Source organism: Bactrocera latifrons, unplaced genomic scaffold, assembly GCF_001853355.1.
Source record: "Bactrocera latifrons isolate USDA-ARS-PBARC rearing strain unplaced genomic scaffold, ASM185335v1 scaffold_96, whole genome shotgun sequence".
Lineage (NCBI taxonomy): Eukaryota > Metazoa > Arthropoda > Insecta > Diptera > Tephritidae > Bactrocera > Bactrocera latifrons.
In genome coordinates, this window is record NW_017537667.1 from 504,562 (window position 1) to 532,197 (window position 27,636).

Sequence of the window (27,636 nt, forward strand, 5' to 3'; positions counted from 1 at the left end):
ATATTGCAAAAATGTCAATATTTGTCAAAACGAAGGTTAGATAGGTTGACTCTGGCGGCTTACGAAAGCGGCAAATAATCGTGCGCATTAGGCAAAGGTGTCGTCGTCGGCCAAGAAACGGCATTAGAGACGACAGCAGACTTACATACGAACATATGTACATATATACGAATATGTAAAGGCAAAGGCAAGTATAGAAAACTAAATGAAAAGCTATGATGCGGGAGGCGGATGTTTTTTTGTGGGCGACAAACTACACGTTGAGGGCGAACACTCAAAACCGCTGACCCAAAACAAGCACAATAACAAAAACAAAAAATTTCCAGGAGCCGTGTGAACGATAGGAAAAAGAGAGAAAACCCGAGATAAAGCGGTAATATTAACTAATGTTAAGCTCCACCTTTTTGTTGTTACTCCTATGGCAAAGCTTAACAGCTCTACTCTGCTGAGCAAGAGTAACTAGAACTTTTCAACATCACTTCACACAAATTTCATTAAACGGAAAGAGTTCGTATTAAAACGTTATGACAAATAGCGGCTTTTATGTTGATAAAACTGCAAAACAAACTTTTGTGACTGCCTTACGTTGTTTGAGCACTTTTTTTTTATTTATTTTATTCTTGTTGTTGTTATACACGTTTATGCACGGGAGTATGTACACACATATGTAAAGATTGGGGCTTTAACGTTTGAGTACACTCGCGTTACTACTCTCTAAGCGCAGCAGCTGATGACTGAGCGCATGGCTGGCGAAGCTGTTGCTCAACGAGTGATAGCCAGAGCAGTGGAAAATTACATACATGTATGTATGTAAATGCATACATTGATACGTATGCGCAAATTGTTGTGCAGCAAGAGTAAAATTGTTATGGTTGTTGCATTACTGTGTCGCAAAAGCACAATGTGTTGTGAGAAATTTAGTTAATTAATTTAAGAAAAAAAAAACTCACGGTAATTAAAATTTACAAAAGAGTGTCTGTCTTTATTTTAACACCCTGTTAACAACTCGCTCATACGCTTTTATCGCGCCACCTTTACCCCTTCAGATTGCTGTCAGGCATTTGCCCCCCATGGGAATTCTCACAACGCCAACTTCGCGACTGCAAAACTTGCTCGCCAAGTTTTACATATGTATATGCTCTGCTCTTGAGATTCTTAAAGCGATGCTCATAAGCTAATGCTGAGAGCACACCTACCCACTGCAGTGACACTAACTCAGCCTGTTATAAATAATACAGTATTTGTTTATTGCTGCTTCAAACATAAATTGAATGCTCTTGTTGGCTGTGGTGACATCTGGAAAATTGCTTTTGTGCCGCAAGGCAATAGGAATTGTCTTGAACTGTAAAATACATTATGGCAGTTTTTTCATACAAATACTATAAAATTTAGCTGGCAATTAAAAGTGTTAATCAAATTTATAAATATTTATATACTAAAAAGGGTAAATAATAAATTTTTAATTCTTAAAATTTAACAACAATCTCGGCGCAAGCCCGAAAAAGGTTGGAAATGAAAGATAATGTAAAGAGCTTTAAACTATAAATAAAAATAGTTTTTACACAATCGATTTTCTTACCTGATAAATTAAATAATTGGACTTTATTTGTAAAGAAGAAAAGAAAATTAAGCCACAAAGATCAGCAGATGCTAGAATGAGAATAGAGAAAACGACATTACTTAAATTATTATTAAAAATAATATAGAAATAGGAAAATGAAAAAACATTAAAAAGAAAAAATAATCATCATGTAGTAATTTCAATTTCGATAACGATAACAATAAATCGTTATAATGCGGTTGCATGAATATATTTTCACTTAGTGCCTTTTTACAAATTCTTTTCAAGTTAATTTTTTTGATCTTTCTGAAAGGATAATATTGAGTAACAAACTAGTGAAGGCAATTATCTGAACAATTTTGACCCGGACCGATAAAGAAGAACATAAATGATTTTTGATTGACTTAGACGTGGTTTCGCGGGTTCCACCATTCGCTAGAAAGTTTCTACGTTATATTCTTGAACCCACTTATTGCCACCTCGTAGGTTCCCAACGTTTTCAAGCATCTGTATTGCGACTACTACTCGTCGTCGTTTTTGCAAGAGCTTCAGATCTTTGTGTCTAGAATCTAGAATTAACATGCTTCATACACAAAACATTAACCAAAATGTGTTCAGTCTATCCTTAGGAGATGTTAACCCACACCTAGAGTGGCAGCCTAAAACCCTTTGATTTTTGGGAATTAAATAAAAAGAAAACTACTTGTTTAAGAAACCCATTTAAGGGGTTTACATGAGTTTCCTAGCGTAAAAAACAGCATTTTTTCAACAATTTTTTCCCATATAAAAATTAAATATTTTATTAGAATTTTTCATTGTTACAAACATACACTATTAACAAAGACAATTTTTTTTTTTTTTCAAAAGTTGTAATCGAAAAAAAAACCTTCGTCCAAGTCCTTAAGAATTGTCTCTGAAAGACCTGTGTAAAATTTCATGAAGATCGGTTGAGTAGTTCTCGAAAAAGCATTGCCAACCGACTTCAAAAACACAGTTTCAAAAAGAATGTGTTAAAAGATTTAAGTGACTCTATAAGTGACCTCGAGAGCACAAGTTCTCAAGGCTGTATCTCTGAAACTGTTACTCGGATTAACTTAAAAATTTAGGACAATAATCTAGAGGCGTTGTAGAATTTAATAAAAAACAATAAAAAATCAACTCCTTGTAATGTAACCCCTTAAAGATAAGGTAGCTGTTTGAACTGGGCGGTTACTTTTTTTACTTATAGCCACTTGACGATTTGAAATTTTAGTACGTATTTTTAGCTGTATAAAGTATAGAAATATGGAAAAAAAAATCGTTTCATTCAAATTTTCACACTAGGTGAGCCCCTTAAGATCTCTGCTATATCTCTTTCCATACAATCACTTTCATCAAAAATTTAAATTTTGTGAGCAAAATGTTTTCCAAAAGTTTCAACTCCGGAAAACGACAAAATGTAATTTTAAGAAACCACCATAATATTACTAAGATTGAAGTAGAAAGTTATTAAGCCAAAAGTCACTTTTCAGCTATACAATGTTTATTTTTCATGCAAAACTTTAAATTTATGTTATCAAAATAACGCTTCTATTATTAAGAACACAACTGTATGTACATATATGCTTCATTATTTTTTTTAAGGTTTTGCAACAAGTTTAAATAATTTTCGCCAAAAAGCTTATTTAACCGTTGGAATAGCAGCCTTTATCGATTCATAAAAAATACATATTTCTGCAATTATAAGTAGGTAGGATATGTGTGCAAACGGTTTATAATAATGCAAGGCATAATATGTGTGAATTGATTGTTTATTGTTTATGTGCGCGTTTATGTTTAAGGTGAGCAACTTCGGTCAAGGAATTGTTCTTTATTAATTTATGTTATATGTACACACGTGTGTGTGTGTGTATGTGTGTAGGTTAGTGTGAGCATGTTAGTATGCATGCAGCTTGTTGTTATTTTCACAATTTAAATTTTCGACTATTTGGCGTGTAGAATTTAACGAGAACAACCTCCAAACGAGCAACCAGCATCCTCATTGCCTCAAAGTGCTACTTTTTTTTATGGTGCACAACTAGCTCAGCCGAGTGTAGAAGCCATTCACCTTTTAATAGTTGCTACAATATGTATTTATCTCTGTTGATTTGTTTGTGTGTATATGTGTTTGTGCATAAATCATGGCATTCACTACGCATACCGCTGTTGCCTGCCTAGCTCGTTGACTATAACTAGCTATCTACTCAGTTATACATACATATGTTTATATGTACCATATGTACTTGGGTGCTGGTGCTTGGCGCTGCTGCCTGGTTGGGCCATTCACATTTCGCACACAATTTGTTGCCATTTCGCGTTCACGTCGCTACATAAAAACTGGTTCTTCCACTCAATAATGATGATAAATAAATTCATGCTGTTCCACTAATAATATTATATATGTAATAATAATGAAGTATTTTCGGGGGTAAAAACAAAAACAAAACCGAGTAGCCAAGTCAGATTGCTTCACCTCCCGCACCCACCTGTCGTAGAGTGAACAATTTGCCGAGTTTATGTTTGGAAATTAAAATTTATGTTAATTGTGAGGCCTTAACTAAATCGCCTCTTAGCCATTGATCTTTTGTGGCAAATGAATTTTGCGGTTTTCAATTGTTTACACATTATAACATACTTATTCGCAAAACAAAGAAAATAAAAATAAGCTCATCATTTTGCTGATTATTTCGTAAATTTTGTTTAATAGTGTATTCATGTATTCGAAATATTATTTAGAAATTATTTGCATTTAAAAAAAAAATCACATAACAGCTCAATGGAAAAGTCCCCGGAATACCATAGTAAAATACATATTTTGGCGAAGTGCTCTTATTTTATTCAACGTAGTTCCCACCAGGGGTGCTATGCTAATTAAGGTGGCACCCCAACTTTTTGATACCATTTTCGTAGTAGGCTACAGTTTCGGCGATCACATTTTAATTCGCCGAAAATCTCTTCTCAGCAAGCTTTCTTTTAAGATCTGAGAACAGGAAACAGTCGCCGGGAACAGATCTGGAGAATATGGTGGATGCGGGAGCAATTCAAAGCTAAATTCATTTATTTTCGCCATCGGTTTCCCTGACCTGTGACACGTCTTGGTGAAACAGCACTTCTTTCTTTAAATGCGCCCGTTTTTCGACAATTTCGTCCATTAAGAGGTTCAATAACTTAATGTAATATGTTAAAACGCAATAACTTTACTTCCAATCGAATCTCACTGAACAATCGATAAATATAGCAGATTCTAACGCACCAGTCGACATATAGATGGCGCCGTCTGGGGGCGCTAGATTCCTGTTTACTTTGGAACACACCTTGTAGATTCGGATTCCGTCTTTAAACGCGTTTTCGCGAAACTGAGTTTTTGAAGTCGGCTGGCAAGATTTCTCGAAAAATACTCAACAGATCTTCATGAAATTTTACATAGGTCTTTGAGATATAATTCTTAAGACTTGGAGTTTTTTTCGACTACAACTATTTGAAAAAAAATTTCGCGAAATTTCCACTGAATTTTTAATTTTTTTTTTTTTTTTKTWAAAATTTYTKCCAAACATYTTWTTWTYTKTTTTTTTATTCTTCGTTCAAGTTCTAAACTAAGGTTTTAACTAAAACACTTATATGACACTTTGGATAATCCTGTAGTTATGCTGCCAACGCGGACGCATCTTTTTTCAGAGGGGTTATCGAAAATGGCGTCGCAATGGCCGAGTTTAAAATATTTTTTTTTTTTTTAATTTTCGAATTTCTTTGTTAATGGTGTATGTTTGTAACAATAAAAAACAATTTTATTCAAATTTTTTATGAGAAAAAACCCCGTTAAAAGGTCAGTTTTTTACCCGAGGAAACCTGTGTAATTCCTTAAATTGCCATAATCTTGCCTAGAAAGCCGCAATGTTGCAAATTTTCTGTGCACAGCTGTAGTTGCTATTTTATTACGTTTTACTGACATCTTCTTAAAGCAGAAAACGCTGTGCTTGTATTGTTTTTGCACTATTTTTGCATGGGTGCTGTCATGCAAATTTAAAAATGCAAGTCATCTTCGAGCAACGAAAAAGCTCATATTTTGAGACATTTGTTGAAAACCGCAAACGCAAATGACGCAGCAAAAAACGGGTAAGGTCCTTAGACATAAAACAAAGCTACTACAAGCGTCCCAGAATAACCATTAACTGTAAACTATATGACCGTAAAAAACCTCAGCAGCAATGTTAGGCTTTAGAATGTAAGAATTTACCAGGAGATGAAATAAAAATATCGATAACAGCTAAAATGAGTCAACTGACCGAATTGTAAGCCAAATATTTGTGGTGACAACTTAAACGTGATAAAATAAACTGACAAGTCATCCGAGTGAAGCAACGACACGAGATATACATTGTGACCAAACAGCACCTGGAAATTGTAATTAAATTCCACGGGTGAATGATATTTCAAAAAAATGTATTTTGCTAAGTTGATAGAACTTTTCTTTACTACTGTGCCAAATATGAATTTGCTTACAGCAGTTACTTAAGTCAAAAAATAAAAATATCGAACAAATAATTTGTCGCAAATTTTGTATTTCTAATCAAATTTCGTGTGCGAAATCGTTGCGAATGTTGGAAAAGCTTACACAAGCATAAGTGTGGTATAAAGCCTACAAAGACGGTCGTTAAAGACATGCCTCGTTCTGGAAGATCTTCGAACTCTTCAACTGATGAACATATTAAAAAAGCGAAGTACATAGAGCTTGAAAATCGTTAGGCTAGTATTAGAGAGACGGCAAGAGCTCAACATCCCTCGCGACTTCATCCGAATGGTATTAAACTCGTTCTTGATCGACTCGTCTCGATGAAGCTGAATTTTTTTCAAAAAGTACCGCAAAAAAGTCTCCTTGGACATACTATACTTGACCGTGCGAATTCCGATCCCACATTCATGAAGAGCATTATAACTGCCGATTAGACTTGGGTTTATGAGTTTAACATGCAAAGAAGTCAGCAAATTACGGAATTGAACCCGTTTTTGGTCGATCGAAGAGATAAAACAAAATTCGCCGAAGGAGCTGAAGGTCATCCCAAAAAGTGCTTATGAAAAGTGTTTCGATTACTGAAAAAATCGTTGGCACAAGTGTTTTACATGGATCCTGATCACTTTGAAGGCGACAAAATAAATATTGTTGTATCCGGGTACTTTTTTGTCACAATGTATATCTCTATAAAAACATATAATTCAATATTTATAATTTAAAGCTAGTGTTAAACTTTCAAAAACATGTAGCTGATAACGTTAAAGGGGTATTCACACGACAATTGGTATACAATTAAATCCAAATTTACCTGGTGAATTGTAGAATTTCTGGGACTAACAGCTGACAACTTTTGTGGAGGTACTTTATCTAATAAAAATTATTCTTATTTATTATTTGTATGGCAGTTATAGTAGTTCGATGTCGGCGGTTCCCAGAAAAAAGGATTATTGGAGAGAAAAGGACGATTTCAGTTTGGCATTCCAAAAACTGAAGGATTAGTTCACGTATATACAAATGGACATGGCTAAACCGACACCGCTCATCACGCTCATTATTTATATATATACCATACTTTATCTGGACCCTGACGCTTCCTACTGGTTGTTGAATACTTTGTGTAAAGCTTAATACAATACCCTCTTCAGGCTGTAAAATTGATCAGTTTTTTGTTTATAAAGACATAAAATAGCACTCAAATTATTGTAGCCCTTTCAACATGCTGTGTTGTGAATACCCCTATTGTATTTTTAAGATATCTCTTAGAGACAAGCTATAAAACGCCATCACTGACGACATAAGATTTCAGTGATTAAACACAACATTTAAAACAGTGGCGCCCGAAAGAAAGTGGATATAAAAATATGTTTCTGTTGCTCTTAACTACCGCCTGTGCGCTTGCGTTATTTTACATCAAATGGACCTACACATATTGGCAACGCAAGGGCTTCCCCTATCACGAGCCGAAGATACCCTTTGGTGTGCTGGATGCTGTACGTAGACGTAAATCTTCCTTGGGCACTGCCATCTACGATGTTTATCGCAGTAACAAGGATAAAGTGTTGGGCATCTATTTAATTACACGACCAGCTTTGCTGGTGCGCGATGCGCAACTAGCAAGAGATATATTGTCGAAGGACTTTGAAAGCTTTCACGATCGTGGCATACATGTAGACGATGAGGAGGATCCGCAATCAAGGGGTGGCATTTTCTTTCTTAAAGGACAGGATTGGCGGAGTCTGCGCATAAAGCTGGCACCCTCCTTTACGTCGGGAAAATTGAAGGGCATGTTTGACAAAATCGAGGATGTAGGAGATAGAATGGTGAACTTCTTGAATATGCAGCTGACTGATGGAGGCGTTAAAGAGTTTGAAATGAAGCATGTAATGGGCACGTGAGTTGTATATTTGGAATTTTTGGCATAATCTTTGATCAGTTTGTGCAAACATTTTGGAAAGAAAAATTATTAATTCTAACAAGTTTCAACGGCATTTCTTCCCAAAATAAATGCACACATAACTTTATATTTTCAGCTATTCCATTGACATCATTGCATCGGTGATTTTCGGACTGGACGTGAATAGCTTTGTTGAGCCAAGCAATGAATTACTAAATGTGAGCCGAAAAGTCAACGAACCCACTTTGGGCAGTGTGGTGCGCGGCACCTGCCAGTTTCTATATCCCAGGTAGGAAGAGAAAGAAGTGTGCTTAATAAGAATGTATGTGTAGAGGCTGGCATCGCTATCTATAACTTGATAACGTTGAACAATTTAATATATTTCTTAGCATTAACAGTCTTATAGATTTAAGTCTGCAAACATTTCTTTTAATAATTCCTTAAATATTATTAAGTGAGATTAACGTCGGAGAACTAGTTTACGTGAGTGATGGGAAAATGTGGGAGTGTTTCCGAAAATGATTGAAACAAAACGATTTTAATATCGATAACAAATGCTTTGTGGGCAAAATGTGTAGAAATAAGAGAGGGTATGGTGCCCTTAAACTGCAGTTAAATAAAGTTCATTTCATATGGAAGCGATTTTTTTATTATGAAAAATGAAAGAAAGCGGTTTTCTAACTTATCTCTCTCCATAGTTTGGAAAAGCTCTTCATACGTTTGGGTTGGCGTGAAGAGGCGCCCAATATGATGAGAGAAATCGTTAAGCGGACTATAGAAATGCGCGAGGAGCAGAATATTTCACGCAAGGATATGCTTCAACTGCTCATGCAACTGCGCAACAAAGGTCAAATTAGCGTTGATGACAACGATTGGTCGGCAAAAGCGACTGACAAAGGTAAGTTTACACAGCCGAAAGTTATTGTAATATGTACTTTCAATTTACGCCCATTCTACAGTTGTGCCGAAACCCATGTCCATTGAAATAATTGCCACCAATCTATTTCTTTTCTACGTGGCTGGTTATGAAACGACTGCCACTATCGCCTCGTTTACGGCATTTGAATTGGCGCAATCGCCGATTGCAATGGCGAAAGCACAGCGCGACGTAAGGGCAGCACTCGCGAAACACGATAACGAATTCACATATGTCGCAGTACAAGATATGAAATATCTGGATCTCTGCATAATGGGTAAACGTTTATTAAATTCCTACAATAAATATTTTTATACATTTAAAGTGATTTTTGTTTTTTGTAGAAACAACACGGAAATATCCCGGACTACCGATACTCAATCGTCAATGCACACAGGACTACCCGCTGCCAGATAGTGATTTGGTGATCAAGTGTGGTACACCGATTATTATTTCACTGCTGGGTATACATCGTGATGAGAACTACTTTCCAGATCCCATGCATTGGGAGCCAGAACGATTTTTGAATGGAAAATATGAGCCCGCCGCCTTTATGCCATTCGGCGCAGGTCCCAGACATTGCATCGGTAAACCAAATAAGTAGTGTTTATAACTTTTTGGAATAATATTTAATATTTTTCACTTTTGAACAGCCCAACGTTTGGGTCGCATAATCGTAAAGGTCGCTTTAGCGAAATTGCTACTCAACTTTAATGTTGAATTGAATTCTGAGCGAAAAGAAATCGAAATCGCTAACTTTGGTGTGCCGATTATGGCCAAAGGTGGCATAAATGTACGGTTATCGAAGCGAAATCGGACACCAGGCGCATAAATCGAAGCTGTTGGGAAACGGTTAATATCTATACTACTTACAACCTTTTACATAAGTCACGAGAAATAAAGAGTTGCCGACAATCCAATAATTCTCTTTGAATAATTAAAGAAGGAAGAAAAAGAAGAAGAAAGCGTCATTGTTCTGTGGGCGTTATGTTTGTTTTCTTCATATTCTAAAAGTATACTGAATGTATAGTATATGGTTTTGCAAACTGAAACCGTGCTGCCAGACTTTTATTTGTAGAACGAGTTTTCGGGTTGTGTTGAGATCTGCAGATTTTGATCCTCTCAAATGTGTAAATTACGACCTCATTTATGAAAACATTGTTATATTATTATACTGTTATTTTGGAGAAAACAAAGAAACATCAAATTTAATGGGCGAATGTTTATTATCCTTCGAAATAAGATTCTTTGCCATTTATTTTTTGAATTGTCTCTTGCAAATGTTGGTTGCGGCTATGTCTCAGATAGTCCATCCGTTGAGTCTAATTTTCGATGATTCTTTCGAGCATTTCGTCTGTTAACTGGCGAAAGACTTTGCTCCAAGGACTGAATCAAAGCGGAATTTCCCGCTAGACTTTCGACATTAAATATTCCCACAGGAAAAGTCTAACGATGTGATATCACACGATCTTTGTAGCCATTCGACCGGCCAAAATGTGAAATTATCTGCACACCGAAATGTTCTTTCCATTGATTGATGCGACATGGTGTCGTCTTCTTGAAACCAAATGTTGCAGAGATTATAAGCTTCAACTTCAGGCAACTACAAGTCGGTTATCACTACATTTTCACGGCATCATTTTTTGAAGAAATATGGACCGATGATTCCATCGGCCCACAAATCCCATCAACCCGTTGTTTTTTCTGGTCTTGAATATCTTCAGGTTACTCTTCGCCCTATTGAGCCAGAAATGGGAGTCATCGCCTAACAAAATTTAGCTCGAAAAGGTCGAATCTGTTTCCAACTTTTCAAAAGCTCATATTGCGAAGCGATTTCGCTTGGGAAGCGTTGCTTTTGTATGCTTTCAATTGAAGATCTCAACGAAAAAGGCGCGAATTCGTTCCATACGTCGTTCGGCGAACGGCGCCGCAACGCCTCTCCACGGTCTTCATGTACATTCACAACTACGACTCCTTTATTTTCTTCACTGCTCGCTGGACGCACTCTATTCGAGTATATATGAGTAATGGTGTTGCGAATAGTACTCTCACTAGGCCGATTATGTTGACCATAACTTGAGCGAAACGCGCGAAACACATTCTTTACAAAACGTGAATTTTCGTAATAAATTTTAAAGATTTGTAAACATTTTTCAGGTGTATGTCTTTCTATGATGAAATGCCAAACAATACTGAGCAAAAATAACATGACAGCTCGATACGACTGGATCACCCGTTATATCCAAAATATTGTACCTAAGGCAACAAAACCAATGTAGACTAGTGTTATTATGGTTTAATGTTGGGCTAATAGTTTGGATACGTGGATTTTAATTATCATCTCAGCTCTTCGTCGATTTTTTTTAAGTTTGAGAAACGATGTTGCATCGTGTGTCTAGTAATATGCCTAGCATGTTTTATCGTTAATGTGATTATTCCTGATAAGTGAATAAAAAATAGAGTTTAAGGTACTTTTGCATCACTTAAAATCATTTTGCATTCTACGCAGATTTCAAATTAGATATATAGATAGATGTCGACGTAGATTTGCCAAAGCACTCCTACTATTTTGATAACAGCTGTATACCATCATATTATATAATACATAAAATGCTGAATAATTTAGCAAGTGAAGATAACAAACATAAGAAATGAGCTGAAACAACTATTAAAATCAATAAAAATATTACAATTAGAAAAAATATTGATAACGGCATTGAGTGTATTCACGTTGTAATAAATGCAATGAGCATACTACTTTGTACAAAACAGCTAATGATGTACTCAAACTGAGAGAAAATATGTAGGTTAGAAAACTTTTGAATGTTTTATCGTTAATGTGATCATTCCTCCTCGCAGGGTTGTTTTCTTTTTTTTCCTTTACTGTATGCAATATATAATAATATAAATTCAAAAAAAGATTTAAAAATAAAAAGATAATAACGGTCATTAAGAGCGCAAAAACGGTTTGGGATATCAATGAAATTCTTTATTGCTGTGAAAGTACATTTGATGACATTATGTATGGAACTCGATTCCTTTTGCATTACTACCACGGCCACGCTTGCTGACGATGAACCCAATTTTCGACGGTTTTCAAGCATAATTCAGATGATACTATTGCAATTTCCCGTTTGATATCGTATCGACGTTCATTAATCATCGTTGGCTTGTTGGCATAGACAATAGATTAGACATACAGCATCAAATCGCACGACCGAGGTGGCCAATTTGGTGAGATAACACGTTCACCAAACTTGGTTTTCAATAAATCGTTTGTGATCATTCGCTGTTTGGCTTGTGGCACTGTCCTGTTAGAACCACATATTGCCAAGTACATATCATCCAATTCGGACCAAAAATATTTTGCTATCATTGGGCGGTAGCAATTCCCATTCACAGTAACGTGCCGGTCTTGTTCATCACGAAAGAAGTGCGGCTAATGATGCCGCCGGCCCTTAAACCGCACCAATAATTTATTTTTTTTTTACTCAAAGAGTATGGATTGCTGCCTGACCAATAACGCATATTTTGCTTATTGGCGTAGCGGTTTAGCTAGAAGAGAGCCTAATTGCTGAAGATGATTTTCGATAAAAATCCGGATCATTTTCAAATTGTTGCACGTCATCGTTTGCATAATGAAATGGCAAAGTCAATTTCGAGTAAAATTAAAATTAATTGATTTTTTTTTTTTTTTTTTTTTTTGAATTTTCAATTTCATATGTCCGTACCCCGTAAGACCTTAGTTTCTTCTAAGGACCCTCGTTGTATTAAGAATTGATTTTGAAATGCGTTCAGCATAAATGAATACCCCTACATAATATATGTAAGTAATGTATGTATAAGTACAAAGAGATTTTATATAATAAAGTATTTTCTTATCAACAGCTATAAAAGGAAGCAAAAAAGTGTTATAATTTCAGTTCCCTGAGCGCGTTTTACATTAGTTATTGCGGCAAATTTGTTTTGTATCGAAATATGTTTTTATTACTGCTAATAACCGTTTGTACACTTTCGTATTTTTATGTTAAATGGATTTACACATTTTGGAAACGGAAAGGCTTTCCTTACCTTGAGCCAAAAATACCATTCGCAGTGTTAGATCCAGTCTTTAAACGTGAAGCAGCATTGGGCACTGCCATTCTCGATGTTTATCGCAAAACAAAGGATAAAGTTTTGGGCATCTATCTAATTACGCGACCCGTTTTATTAATACGCGATGCGCAATTGGCGAGAGATATATTGACGAAACATTTTGAAAGTTTTTACGATCGTGGCATACATGTAGATGATGAGGATGATCCGCAATTCAGTGGTGGCTTGTTCTTTCTTAAAGGACAGAAGTGGAAGAGTTTGCGAGTGAAAATGACACCGTTATTTACGTCGGGAAAATTAAAGGCCATGTTTGAAACCGTCGAGGAAGTGAGTGATAGAATGGTCAACTATGTGAATATGCAGCTACTTGATGTTGGCTCAAAAGAACTGGAATTTCGGCATGTAATGAGCACGTGAGTATATAAATTGTAATCTTGAGCATGTGCTTCAACATTGCATTTCGTTAGTTTTGAAGTGTGAACGTGACTTTATGCTAATACAGTACGAAAAAGTGCAGTGATGCATTTTTAATTTAATATATTAATTTTCCAGCTTTGCGATAGACATCATTGCTTCGGTGTTTCTGGGTTTAGAGGTGAACAGCTTTGAAGAACCAAATAATCCCATATTGCAAATAAGAGACAAATTGAACGAGCCAACATTCAGCAGTGTATTGCGCGGTACAGCTCAATTCCTATTTCCCAGGTGAGCAATTTTTCTCTATTAATAAAATTATTGAAATATAAAAATATTTATTTTAAACGGGAATTAATTTATAATAAAATGTGAAAACTGTCGTGCTATCAGTTAAGTAGTAAATTATTTCATTAAGACAATTTTAATTTGGCGCACTTGAATACAAGTAGCGGAGATAAGATTTTGTTTATTATTGTTTTCACTTCTGAGACTTGTAGTAGGTGATAGAGTTCACTTTGTCTATCAGAAAAATCTTTTTCTTCTATCGGCGATGAAGATCAGTTACTGTACTATGAGCAAATAGTAGTAAGACTTTGTAAAAATTTTAAAATTCGTGAATTATTCTACAAAATCTATGCSGTACAATCGTACTTACACTTTTCTTAAGCCCAAATGATCTATCAAAATTATTTTCACTGATCCTTTCGATATTCCAACGATGGCKGTAAGATCTCGGACTATTTTTGTCGATTCTCAAGCGCTAATTTCTTTATTTTATTGATTAAATTYTTTACAACAACTCATAAATTGTTTTTTTTACTTCTATATAACTAACTATAGTTTGGAAAAGCTCTTCATACGTTTGGGTTGGCGCGAAAAGGCACCCGAAATGATGAGAGAAATCGTTAAGCGGACTATAGAAATGCGCGAGAAGCAGAATATTACGCGCAAAGACATGCTTCAACTGCTCATGCAACTGCGCAACAAAGGTCAAGTCAACGACAATGATAATGATTGGTCTGCTAAAGCGACTGACATTGGTACATAAGTGCATGTTTTATTTGCTGAACCTAGCAATACTGTATTTGCGTATTCTCCCTCCTCCTATATTTACAGATGCAGCGAAGCATATGTCAATTGAAACCATTGCGTCCAATTTGRTACTTTTTTATGTGGCTGGTTATGAGACAACGGCGTCCACCATTTCGTTCACCGCCTTTGAATTAGCGCAATATCCAGAAGCGCTGGAAAAGGCACAGCGTGACGTGAGAGATGCGATTGAAAGGCATGACAATAAGTTTACTTACGAAKCGATACAGGATATGAAATATCTGGATCTCTGCATAATGGGTTAGATTTAATTGAAGATCTTTTATGTCAATCTATAAGCATTTAAAGTGAGTTTTTTGTAGAAACTACACGCAAATACCCTGGACTGCCGATTCTCAATCGCCAATGCACACAAGACTATCAACTACCTGATAGTGATTTGGTAATCAAAAATGGTACACCAGTTATTATTCCGTTATTGGGTTTTCATCGTGATGAAAAATATTTCCCGGACGCTATGCGTTGGGATCCAGATCGAATTTTRAATAAAAATTACGATCCCGTCGCTTTTATGCCATTCGGCGAAGGACCCAGACATTGCATCGGTAATTCAATAGTTTTTTCACGGATTTATGAATTTTATTATTTAATAAACTAATATCTGCTTACTTTCAACAGCACAACGTATGGGCAGGGTTAATGCAAAAGTCGCCTTGGCGAAGTTGTTGCTCAACTTTAATATCGAATTAAATCCTGTTCGAAAGGAAATCGAAATCGCTAACTATGGCGTTCCAATTATGCCCAAAGGTGGCATAAATGTGCGATTATCCAAGCGAAATAAAGATACACAATAAGAATATGTAAATTGAATTTGCTTGAGATTGGTTAAACATATTTAATATCTTAAAGGACTATAAAAATAAAATAAAATAAATAAATTTGATATTATAAAGTGATAATTGTGGTACTAAATAATAACACAAAACAACAAATCGGAAGGAAAATTTTAAGACTGACGTCCTAAGAAGTATGTGGGGGGCTGGGATTTAGAGTCCGTTGTTGTTTAACGTGAGTTCCTGCCTGCGAAGGCCTAACCCACGGTGCTTTCTATTGCTAGAAGCACATAGATCAAAACAATGCGTTGATCAGCGCTCCAAAACACGAGTGCATGCACCTGCACCATACTCTGGAGAAACAAAGCATGAGTGCCGCCACATACACTTATACCTTGGTTCCAATTGGTTTGGGTGGGCGTAAAACACCCTAGCCACCTTGGTCGGGTACGATTCCCATCTAAACTTCTCTTCTGGCAGCCACCACGAATCTCCAGAAAGGGCCAAAAACCCAATGAGCAGATTGGAGTTACCTCCAAGGGCTGACTGCTCCCCGTGGTACCATGTTTTAATCTTTGGTGTGACTTGTAGCTCTCGCTACTGTGAATTGAGCCCAAGAACTCATAAGAATTCTAAAGAACTCAACTGTATGATAACAAGGTGTCTCGTAAATCCATTCGTAAATGAAATCGTAAACGAAAACACGGTCAAATACCAGGAATAAATAGAGTATACAATAATCATTTTTTTACGATGAATACTATAGCACTACAGCAAAATATAAGTATAAAATTCATTATAAATGGGAGAAACACGCATTTCAAATAGTTGATTTTTGAACTTTAAATGCAAATATCTCAAAAACTATAAGTCAGCGGCAACTACATATATACGTACATACCCATCTAAACGCTGAAATTGGGGAATGCTATTCTAAAATTTACCACAAAAAATTGTAGGTGCTAGGACATTTTTACTATCATTTTCCTTTTTTAGCAACTGAAAATTAGCATGAAACTGCCTTTAACTCCATCTAGTAATTAACCATCTCTAGATATTAACCATCTTTAATATCTAAGGGATAGTAAAGCACCGAAGCTATAATACCCTACACTGTTGTATTTTTTTTTTTCTCGCAGAAAAGGATATAAAAAGATCTTTACATTTGATCTGGCTGCATTGCAGATGCAGTAGATAATAATCCATGCCAAATTTCCTGAAGATATCACGTAAAATCAAAAAGTTTTCCATACACGGACGAGCTGTTTATTGACCAGTTTGTGTGACTATAGTGGTGCAACCTGAAGCATTTCTTTGGAGATAGTACCGTTGCATTGGCCAATGATTTATGCCAAATACACCAACCCATCATAACAATCGTACTATGAAACACACAATAATTGGCTTTATAAAAATATTTGCACAAACTTATTTTGAATGAACATCACTGATGATTGTCTATTTATGTTGTTGAATGCGAATTAAAAATCGATAAAGATAAGTTGGTTAATCGACAAAGAAAAACAGCTGTTTCCATGTAAATTTTAATTCACAACACAAACATGAATTGTCAATCTTAAATGCTTATATGAATGTATGTGTGCTAATTGGAAATCCTTAGCTTATATTTTAATACTCGAACTGTTTCATATACATTAAGCCCATTTAAGCAACCGTATGAATAAGCTTACACCGGCATATCGCTAGGAAGCATGCAGCAAAGACCCAAAGTTTAGTTAAATAAAATGTGGTCTGTATGCACATATTATATAAATTTAGCAACGTTTGGATCAAAAATATGATCATTAGAACAAAAATACAAATGACTTTCACCTACCTTATCACAAAGATTGTTCAATTTATTGCAATAATTTCCTCGCTATTGCAAACGCACTCAATACAAACACTAACACTTTTTTCGCTGCGACGACGATTTAGTTGACTTTACCGGCGCTCTTACGTGTGTTAAAGCGAGATGTCTGCTGGTGCTTGCATTTGTTTGTTTTTATTTTCATAGGCTATACAACAGAACCGTCAAAATAATTCTTATGCAAAATGTAGACATTTAATAATAATCTTCCAGTTCAACTGTAAGTGGACACGTTTTTATGCAAGAACATTTAGTACATTTCTCACTGAAACAAAAACTATTCGCACCAAGTCAAATATATAAGATATGGTTAGAATCGTAAGAGATATTTAATTGCAATTAAGAGCTAACAGCGACGTCAACACCGACAGCGACGCGACGACGGATACACAGACGGCCTTTGCAACTATGACTATGACGACGAGCTACCAATCGAGTGCACTTTTTCAACACACGTTTATGGTCTCAAATAATATTAACTGCACTAGCACTGTGTCAAATTATTGAAATTCTATTGATTTTTTTAGATTTGCGAGTATTTTACGCGCATAAATACGCAAAATTTCACCAGTAAGTCGCTATTCTCGCGGAAGCAACGAAACGAGACGACGTCGATAGGAAAGTTCGCCCAGAGCTGCCAAATTTCGTAACACATGTAAAACCAACACGCCTACAAATAATGACAACGAATTTAAAAGTAATCGATAAGAAGTATTTATCGATCTGATTGGAAAGAAATGAACAAACTTTTTCGACATAACCGAAATAATACTCAAAAGTAGAATTTTCATTAAAACATCAGAAGATGCTAGATTTTTTAACAATCGAAATTTTCAGTTTAAGGCCCTTAATATTTATTTTGTTACAACTATAATGAATGTCAATGAAAATTAATATATTTAACAAATTCGCTAAGTACTGGTTAACTAAGTAGCTCATTAATTATTGTCAAAGGATTTTCTTGTATACTTACCATATTTGATATAAATTTGTTAATGTTTTTTTAACTATATATTGTCAAAGAAATAAATCAACCCTGTAATACGATGAGAAAAAGTTGAGTAAAAGAAAATGTTAAAACTGATGTGTAGGTAAAAGAAAATTTTCATAGACACGGTCAAGGGAATCAAGAAAAAGTTTTTTGCAGGTATAAGATATATATTCAACATAAAGACGGATTAGCTAACACCATTTTAATGTACATAGATAACTAATAAAAGTGCGAGTACGCCTTTAGGATTGTTTAAAGATTTCAATACTAGCCCTTCGGTTGCTGGTAGAACTTCGTTGCATCTCGGTTACCAGTCGTCACTTGGAGGGGTGCTGATTTAAAATTTAGTAATATTAAACAATAATTGCAAGTTAATCAAATATCACCAGGTAGAAACAGGTATACAGCTAAAATGGATGGGAATAAAGATGAAGCGCATCGCTGCATTGACATAGCGGTGCAAGCCTTTGCCGAGGGTAAAATGGAAAAAGCAGAAAAGTTCTTGCTGAAAGCGGAAAAACTATTCCCTACTGAACGTGCTAAAGGTGAAAAAATTACAAAAACAAATATCTATAATTTGGATTTCTAATAACATTTACGTTTTTAATTGCCTCAGAACTCTTGTCCAAAGTAAAGGCTGGCGCAACTACTGGGGGAAACAGAAGTAGTAACAGTGGAAACGTAAATGGCTCTCCACACCGTAACGGTGCGTCTAATGGTAATGGTCCACGTCAACGCAAGAACTCTGACTCACGTCATGTGGAGCCTGAATATACGAAAGAGCAATTAGAGGCCGTACGAAAAGTTAAAGGGTGAGTATTGATTTTTATAAAGTATGTTGTGAATTTAAACTGATAATTGTAAAATTGTTTCAGTTGTCGGGATTACTATGAAATCCTAAGTATTACCAAAGAAGCAACGGATTCCGAAATTAAAAAGTCTTATAAAAAGCTGGCCTTACTACTCCATCCTGACAAAAATAAGGCACCCGGCGCTTCTGATGCTTTCAAAGCAGTGGGAAATGCTGCAGCTATTCTCACGGACGCTGAAAAACGTAAACAATATGATTTGTATGGTATTAATGAGACAAACTCCAGTGGTCATGGTGTACGCAGAGACAATTACGAATATGCTTATGCGCGTGGTTTCCAGGCAGAGGTTAGCCCGGAAGATCTATTCAATATGTTCTTCGGTGGAGGTTTCGCCCAACAGAATGTTTACATGCGTCAACAGCGACGTAGACAACAGCATCGCGATGATGGCGAAGTAAGTGTGAATTTTGATTGCGAACATGAAACTTTATTTATCTTTTTACGCACTGCTAACAGAATCAATCAAACTCTTCGGCACTAATCAACTTTTTGCCTATACTGTTATTGATCGCATTATCGATGGTATCTTCATTTTTCATATCGGACCCTATTTATAGTTTGTCGCCATCACAGTGAGTAAAAAAGATAGACAAAAATTGAAAAGCATATTTATTAATACATGCACAATTCCAAAATATATATTAAAATAAATTTGTTTTTCGTAGAAAATATGTTGTGAAACGTGAAACAAACCGTCTGAAAGTACCCTATTATGTGAAGAACAACTTCCATTCTGAATATCAGGGATCTGTTGGGCGTTTGGAAGAGTCAGTGGAGGAAGACTATATAGATCACCTAAAGTATTCTTGTAGTCGTGAACGCAACTACCGTAAGTCATTGCAACTTAATCATTATTTGTGAATAATGCCAAAGTTGGTTTACGTTTTTGTGTTTTCAGGTGACTCTATGTTGGCCAAGGCTCGCTCATTTGGCGATCGCGATCTCTTCCGCAAGGCGCAAGATATTAAGATGAATTCTTGTGACAACCTACAAAATTATTTAAATACGTAGTTTATCTTGACTGCTTAAACGGTGGATTGTCTTTGTTATTGTTTTAATTTCGTTATTTAAAAAATTTTACCCAAAAATACAAAGCACGTAAGCTCATAAAAATTTAACTATGTATAATAATTTACGAAGATAACGATGAAATAATATTTACAAAGAAATATGTAATTACAAACACTAAACGATTTTAAGCTAATATTGCGGTATTTTTGGTTTTCATATCCATATGTAGGTGCTGAATCATGCATGCATATAAATATATAGTATAATAAACGTATAAACTCGCTACTATATTTAAAGTGGGAAATAAAATTGATTTCAAAATAAATGCGGAAATAAAAAAAGCTTGTTATTATTTCCTGTATGACGTTGTTATTGTCATGGACATTTAAAGGTGGGATTATCCAACACTGAAGTGAAAATGTGCTCAGAAAAAAATATATTCGTAGCATGACATTTTATTATTATTATTATTTTTTTCATTTAATTTTTACAAAATATTAATAGTACGGACAATTGTATTCATGTGTTTTAACAGCGAGAAGGATATTAGTTAGCGATTATTGCCTCTAACGCCGCAACTACATCACCACTTTGTTCACGCAGCACTTTCTCTGCTTGTGTGCGTGATATTAACATTTCATTCATCTATAAGAAAAATACATTAAAGAATAAAAACATATTCGCCTTTCATATCGACTCACAATCAGTTCAATGTCCTCTTTTTTGACATGCACTTTCAGCAGCTCCATCTCTTTGGCCACCTTACGTTCATCTTCTTTGCTGCGTTTGTTTCCGATTTGCTCTACTGCCTATTATTACCAATTGTTAATATTTTAAATAAATTTTGTTAGCAAATTATTAATGTCCACTCACACTGGATATGTGCGCTGCTGAAATTTCCTTCTCCTCCGCATAATCTGTAACACGCTCTAAATCGGCTGCACCACCGTCGTGACGAGTTTGTTTCTTTTGCTTTTTGTCCTGCACCTCCTCCTCGGTGCCGTTAATTTCAGTTTCAGACATTATCGATGTAAATTTTATTAAACTAATTTGATATAAATTTCTTTACTGTAAAATGTGCGAAATTGTTAAAGGAATCACAGCAGAAAAGGAAGGTAGAAATGTCATCCCGGTGTCTAGTGAGCATAAGAAAAACTTGTAGACTTTCTGATGATGTTTCATAATATTTTGAACATATACCTTGAGGGTCCAACATTTTTTAAACTGAATATATACATTATTTTAAACTATAAGAATACATTTTTACATTTTTTGAACACATTGCGTATTCGATTTAACAAATCAATAAAAGATATAGTCGAAATATAAACATTATATATATTTATTTATTTACCAGCAAATGGCAACTTTATTTTTTGCAAAAAAATGGCAGCATTGAAAATGTGTTTTTGACAGTTGGAGACTTTTTTGATATCCCTTTAAGCATAGCTTCATTCATTTCATTCGCGTTATCTATGCATTCGCTTCGGAAAAGTTTTTGTGAATTCTAGTGTGCTACTGCTGAATTTTTTATATCATAAAAGAAATTGAAATATACTTTAAATACAGTATATTTTTGCAAAAACTTGTAATTAAAAGGTTTGTATTACTCGCTAAAGTAAATTAAATTTTGTACAATACGCGTAATACTGGAAAACGTGTTGGAAAAATTTTGCAAATTCTTCCGCCGAATGTTTTTTCCACAAGCTGTCGTTTCAAGATGGCGGATATGTAAAAAACCGCTTCGATAAATGCGTAGAATTTGCGAAAAGAAAACATTATATTACATATTTTAATAGAATTTTCCTTTTTTTTTTATAACATTACAATTTGAATTTTTTAATATTTGGATAAATTTCAATATTGGAATGTTAGCGTCGTGTTGCGTGAATGTGGCGGTGGAACACCACCGGCGTGTATTATCGATTACTTTTACCGAAAGATCTCAAACTCACACTTCTTGATTTGAAGCAAAATTATGGATTTAAAATTAAATAATCAACAATATTTGTTTTATAGTTAAATTCACTTAAAAAATGGCAACTGACGCACAAACCAACAACGAGGATTACTCGCAAGAGTACGGAGATGATGACAACAGCCAAGAATATGATAACGATCAACAAGAAGGTGATGAATATGATGATCAAGATGAAAATGATGATGACAATGAGCAAAGTCAGGATCAGACCAGTATTGGTGGTGATGGTAGCGGTGGTGGTAATAACAGTAACTCTTCCGGTCCAAAATACATACGTTTAAGAGGGCTACCATGGTCGGCAACTCATAAAGAAATCTTAAATTTTCTAAAGAATGTAAATGTGGTTAATGCCTCGAAGGGTATACATCTTATCACCAGCCGTTGGGATGGCAAAAATACAGGCGAAGCATATGTTGAGGTACAAAGTCAGGATGATGTTGAAGAAGCGCGAAAATTAAACAAAGGCTTAATGGGACATCGTTACATTGAAGGTGAGTTAATAAAACAAAAGCACACATTTTTTTCTATAGTTTTATATGCTACTATTTAATTCTCAGTATTCACTGCTAACCCTAAAGAAGCCAAAGAAGCCATGCGTAAAACTGGCAGTCATGGCATGTCATATGTTGTTAAACTACGCGGTCTGCCATATGCGGTCACTGAGCAGCAAGTCGAAGAATTCTTTAGTGGTGAGTAAAATTTCTTAGTTATTTTGACGTTATAGTGTTTAATATTGAATACTTGCATAGTTGGTTTTTTTTTATTTTTTTTTTAGAAATACATAATATACTTATGTTTTGTTATAAATATGGTATCCATCATTAAATCAGTTGTTTGGGATGTTTAAAATATTATCTCGCAACATTAATATAAGACCTTGTACGTAAATGTATGTAGGTGCAAGCAATTTTGCAAATCCACATGTATTTATAATTTTCAATTGCAACAACATAGTTTTTTTTTTTTAATATTAGCGAAGTAAATTCGTAAAAATGCATTAACAAATAATATATTCTAGTTAGATCACTTATTTTAGTTTAGGCAGAAGCGTATTTCAATATTCGTTTATCTCCATTTGAAACCACAAAAATATATTTATATACAATCAAACTTGGACGCACTACCACCTTTCAAAATAGCAAACAAACTGCGTTACAACATTTGCCGCAATAATGATGATTTTTTTATAAAGAAAAACAAAAAAAACAAAAAAAAAAATACAACAAATTTATGTATTGAATTGAAAGAATTCTTAATATTTGGTTGTTATCGTCATGGGCAGGGTTGGAAATCAAACCGGATCGGGAGGGGATACTTTTTGTTATGGACAAAAGGGGTCGTGCGACTGGGGAAGCTTTTGTTCAGTTCGAAAGCCAGGATGACACTGAACAAGCCTTGGGACGTAATCGGGAAAAGATTGGGCACAGGTGGGTTGTCACTCTAATTTTCATTGTCTCAAATAATAAACAACATACTTCTCTATTAAATAATACAATAAATATGTACAATATACATTTGACTTTTTTATAGGATATTTTTGCTCTGCAAATTGTTTGATAAGATGTGAGAAACTTTCAAGTGCAACACGAAAAAGTCGTGTTTTTATATTTTATGCTTTCGAAAATGTATGTTACGTGACGTTGTGAAGTGAATATTTTCAAGTTAATTTTTCTATTTTTAATGTAAATTATTTTTCTTCATTTCTGAGATTGTTTCTCTTTACTTCCTTATATTTATATATATTAATAAATGTTTATAAGACATGGTCTCTGCTTTTGTAACCTTTTGAATACCATTACTAATTATTTTACCACAAAATTATATTTTCATATAATCCATTTAGCAAAAGAATATGCTTTTCGTATTTAACGAATTTATTTCCACAGCAATTGTCTGTTCTTTTGTTAATAAAACTCTAGGAGGAAGGTTCCAATAAACGCCACTCATTTCGCCTCGATTAACGATTATACAAACGAAAGGAGTAATCGAAATCATAACAAAAAAATAATAATACAATAATATTTTGAGATACTATAAATTTTAAATCTAATTTCGATGCAATACTAAACTCTTATTTAAAATTCAAATCGCTTGGGCTACGGTTGTGGGTGGGGTCTTGGTTGGGTCCGTATCCACATAAACACGCACAAAAAAGAAAAACCAAACGCGTTTCGGTAATTTAACATGGTCTTCTTTAAAATGCAGCTGCTGCTGATAATTTATCATAATGAATCTTAGAGTCAATTGACAACTTGCACATTTAAAAAATTGTTAGGTGCTTCAAATCCTTTTAAATATGTACAGTTTTACATCAATTGCAAAACAGTCGAGCAAAATAGTAAAAAAATACAGTAAACTACGAAGTAACAGTGAAACGGGCTGTCACTACAAATAACTGTACTTCGGTTTACATTTTCAATGTTTCCTCATCTTTTCTCCTTCCCCGCAGGTATATTGAAATCTTCCGTAGCTCACTGGCTGAGCTGAAACGCGCTGCCAAAGGCAATGGACGCAGTGGTCCATATGACTTGAAGGATCGTGGCGGTAATCGCGGCAATGAATACGGCGGTGTACGCAACATGCGTGGCGGCAATGGTAAGTATGCGTGCTTTAAAGTGGAAGAACCTTAAACTTACTAAGTGTTCAATTATATTTTTGGCGCCCCACAGATTGGGGTAACAATGGCGCTCCATTCGGTGTTGGCGCCAACAACACACTTGGCTTTAATAATTTACCCAACTTCACAAACTCGGGTAACTTTGGCAATAACTTTGGACCGAATGGCAATGGAGGTGGCAGTGGCGGTGGTATGAGTGGTTTTGGTAATGGCAATAATGGCGGCAGTTTCGGTGGTTTTGGCAATAACGGTAATTTTGGCTCAGGCAACGGCAACAATGGTAACTTCGGCAACGGCAATGGCGGCTTTGGTGGCAATAACCGTTTCAACAACAGCGGCGGCAATTTCGGCAACGATTTCGGTGATTTTGGCAACTTTGGCAATAACCGAAATTTCAGTAATGGCGGCAATTTCGGTAATGACTTCCCAGTCGGCAACAACCGCAATGGTGGCTTGGGCCTCGGGTCGAACAATGGTGGTGGTGGTGGTGGTGGCGGCGGCGGCGGTAATTTTGGAAATTTCGGCAACTTTGGTAATTTCGGTGGTAACGGCGGTGGTGGCGGTTCCGGTAGCTCCGGTAATGGCAATATGAGCGGTGGATTTAACGGTGGCAACGCTATGATCGGCGGTGGCGGCAATTTCGGTCCGATCGGCGGTGGTCGCAATGACAATGAGTACTTCACCATCCATATGCGCGGATTGCCATATCAGTCGTTTGAAAATGACATCTTCAAGGTGAGTGTGACACTAACGATTTAATTATACTCAAATATTAAATTGAATTGTTTTTGCAGTTCTTCGACCCTATACGCCCAGCCAATGTGCGTGTTAATTTCAATAAAAGTGGCTTGCACAGTGGCACCGCCGATGTCTTCTTCGAGACGTACGAGGATGCTCAACTAGCGATGAAACGCCACCGCGACCAAATGGGTTCACGTTACATTGAGCTTTTCTTCGATGGCAAGACCAAAGCTGGCAATGCAAAGTCTGGTGGCGGTGGCGGTGGCAATTTCCAACGCCGTATCTAAAGCAAGCAATGCAAAATGTTGGAAGTTGGTACAAAGGCATCTCCAAGTTTTACGAAATGTAAAAGTGTGTGCTTTTTTTTTAAATAACGTTAATGCAACCCAATTTCAAGGGGAGGGAAAAGAAAATTACTAAATTAGTTTTCGAAACAAATACGCAATTTTTCATCGCTCATCTTCGTAATCACCGCAATGGTACTACAAGTGGTCGTGTAACCGTTAACTACATTAACCTTTAATTTGTAATTTGTTTATGCTGTAAGTCAATTCAAAAACATGGAAATTACCTAACCTAACCATACATTACAATAATAAAAAAATACATTTAAGTTTTATTTTATACTCTGTGAAAGAAGCAAACTTAATGTTTACATATATTGAAACTTAACTTACATAATATGTATACACATAACTGTACAATTAACATGCACATCACACAACATGAGGAGAGAGTATGATGCGCAACTAGCTCATTTTTATTGAATTAATTTTAATTCGTTTAAATTATACACTCTGCCGGGTATCGTATTGGAAACTCGAATTTTACCGTTCTTTTTTTCAAGCCTATACTTAATTTGCTAAAACTGGCGTCCTAAAATTGTTAATTTTTAACGTAATATAGATTCCATTTACTTAAGCACTGTGTTAGAAAAATATCTTTTTTTCTTAGAAACGTTTCAGCATTAATTAAGTTACCAACAAAGGTATTGCTGAATATTGTATTGTCAATAAAAATTATACGTAGAGTTCGCAGAAAGAATATGCTAAAAATGCTGCATAACAAACCATGTAAACAACAGAAATTTGTGCGCATGCGCATAACTCATTTTCCGAATAAAGAATAATTTTTACCTCTTTAGGAGGCAAAGTAACTTATGTATGTATGAATTTTTTTTTTGTAATGGATATGCGTTTGTAATTTGTGATGAATTATCCGATTGAAACTTCACTCGTGCCGGCCGTAATGACAAGGGTTGGCCGGATAGCTTAAAGGCGTTTGCGTAGAATTGCCTAAGGCATGCAATCAGGGGAGAGGGTAAAAAATGTTTGCTCGCCCTGTGTATGCGTGTGTAAAGATAGTGAATCACAAATCACCATATTTACTGCATACTCTTAGGCGCATAATTTCAAAATTTCAGATTTTTGTTGTGGTGCTTGCAAGATACCAATGTGATAGTATTGTTGTTGTGATTCTAGCGATGGAAAATAATTTGGAGAAGTGTCAATGAGTTGTCAGATTTTGATCGGTTAAAAATTCGGATAAACCCGTCTGTCGTCGGAACAGTGATTGATTATACAAGATACTTGTATCATTGAGGTCATCTAACGGTACACTCGTGGAAAAGGTTTTTACTTAAATGGAAGGGACCTGGATATATGTACATATGCAGGTTAAGAAGATGTCACCAGAAAAATTTTGGATTTCTTTGAAAGAAAAACGAATCTGTTTATTCCAAGTAGGAAAACGTTAGCCAACAAATCTGTTAACGCCGAGTGAACGCTTGTTGCTTTGAAAGTGACGTTAACAGATAGTATTTGTTGGTAAACAAATTTAGATATCTTTATACGAACGAGTACATGCGCTTATCACGCATGTAATCTGCATAGTGCTTGCCTTAGCTAATAAGTATAAGTTATCAAGTTTTTATCAAAGCTACCAAACTGATTACCGTTATATACACATGTACATATATAAAATAGATTGTCAAAAAAAGTCTTGCGGTAATGTTATTGAATTTTCAATTGTTCATAAAATTTTTTTTGATGACTCATGCCCACTATGCCGGTCTCTTTCGACCAATTCAGCGATTTTATCGGAATTTTCGACGACAGGCCTTCCGGAGCGTGGCGCATCTTCGACCACCTCTACACCAGAATGAAAACGTTGAAACCATCGTTGTGCGGTGGAAATGGAAACTGTATCGGGTTCATAAACTGCACAAATTTTATTGGCGGCTTGAGATGCATTTTTGCC

General features: G+C 35.5%; 5 protein-coding genes across 9 annotated transcripts; 4 read left to right on the plus strand and 1 right to left on the minus strand.

Moving 5' to 3' along the window:
- Positions 1-7,450: 7,450 nt before the first annotated feature.
- Positions 7,451-9,764, plus strand: LOC108977860 (probable cytochrome P450 6d5). The gene is made up of 6 exons (XM_018947814.1): positions 7,451-7,980; positions 8,120-8,272; positions 8,682-8,881; positions 8,943-9,176; positions 9,244-9,486; positions 9,553-9,764. The coding sequence occupies exons 1-6, from the start codon at positions 7,451-7,453 to the stop codon at positions 9,729-9,731; spliced, it is 1,539 nt and encodes a 512-aa protein (XP_018803359.1). The 3' UTR covers positions 9,732-9,764.
- A 3,072-nt stretch (positions 9,765-12,836) lies between these two features.
- Positions 12,837-15,390, plus strand: LOC108977861 (probable cytochrome P450 6d5). Its single transcript, XM_018947815.1, has 6 exons — positions 12,837-13,407; positions 13,547-13,699; positions 14,252-14,451; positions 14,528-14,761; positions 14,824-15,066; positions 15,140-15,390. Exons 1-6 carry the CDS (start codon positions 12,878-12,880, stop codon positions 15,313-15,315), a joined length of 1,536 nt encoding a protein of 511 aa, XP_018803360.1. The 5' UTR covers positions 12,837-12,877; the 3' UTR covers positions 15,316-15,390.
- A 2,860-nt stretch (positions 15,391-18,250) lies between these two features.
- On the plus strand, positions 18,251-20,363 carry LOC108977809 (dnaJ homolog subfamily B member 12). 2 transcript variants are annotated; one of them, XM_018947723.1, is made up of 8 exons: positions 18,251-18,311; positions 18,371-18,484; positions 18,545-18,700; positions 18,772-18,967; positions 19,031-19,421; positions 19,484-19,599; positions 19,693-19,856; positions 19,926-20,363. In XM_018947723.1, the coding sequence occupies exons 3-8, from the start codon at positions 18,568-18,570 to the stop codon at positions 20,036-20,038; spliced, it is 1,113 nt and encodes a 370-aa protein (XP_018803268.1). In that variant the 5' UTR covers positions 18,251-18,311; positions 18,371-18,484; positions 18,545-18,567; the 3' UTR covers positions 20,039-20,363. The 2 variants fall into 2 exon arrangements, with proteins under 2 accessions (XP_018803268.1, XP_018803267.1); XM_018947722.1 differs by having other exon boundaries at positions 18,371-18,700.
- Positions 20,364-20,473: 110 nt separating this feature from the next.
- LOC108977819 (huntingtin-interacting protein K) lies at positions 20,474-21,163 on the minus strand. The gene is made up of 3 exons (XM_018947740.1): positions 20,912-21,163; positions 20,740-20,847; positions 20,474-20,683 (listed from the first exon to the last, which is right to left on the minus strand). The coding sequence occupies exons 1-3, from the start codon at positions 21,059-21,061 to the stop codon at positions 20,585-20,587; spliced, it is 357 nt and encodes a 118-aa protein (XP_018803285.1). The 5' UTR covers positions 21,062-21,163; the 3' UTR covers positions 20,474-20,584.
- A 348-nt stretch (positions 21,164-21,511) lies between these two features.
- Positions 21,512-26,537, plus strand: LOC108977868 (heterogeneous nuclear ribonucleoprotein H3). 4 transcript variants are annotated; one of them, XM_018947828.1, is made up of 8 exons: positions 21,512-21,637; positions 22,058-22,510; positions 22,577-22,708; positions 23,302-23,446; positions 24,469-24,614; positions 24,689-24,841; positions 24,902-25,371; positions 25,431-26,537. In XM_018947828.1, exons 2-8 carry the CDS (start codon positions 22,075-22,077, stop codon positions 25,662-25,664), a joined length of 1,716 nt encoding a protein of 571 aa, XP_018803373.1. In that variant the 5' UTR covers positions 21,512-21,637; positions 22,058-22,074; the 3' UTR covers positions 25,665-26,537. The 4 variants fall into 4 exon arrangements, with proteins under 4 accessions (XP_018803373.1, XP_018803375.1, XP_018803372.1 ...); XM_018947830.1 differs by having other exon boundaries at positions 24,812-24,841; XM_018947827.1 differs by having other exon boundaries at positions 24,689-25,371.
- The last annotated feature ends 1,099 nt before the right edge of the window (positions 26,538-27,636 follow it).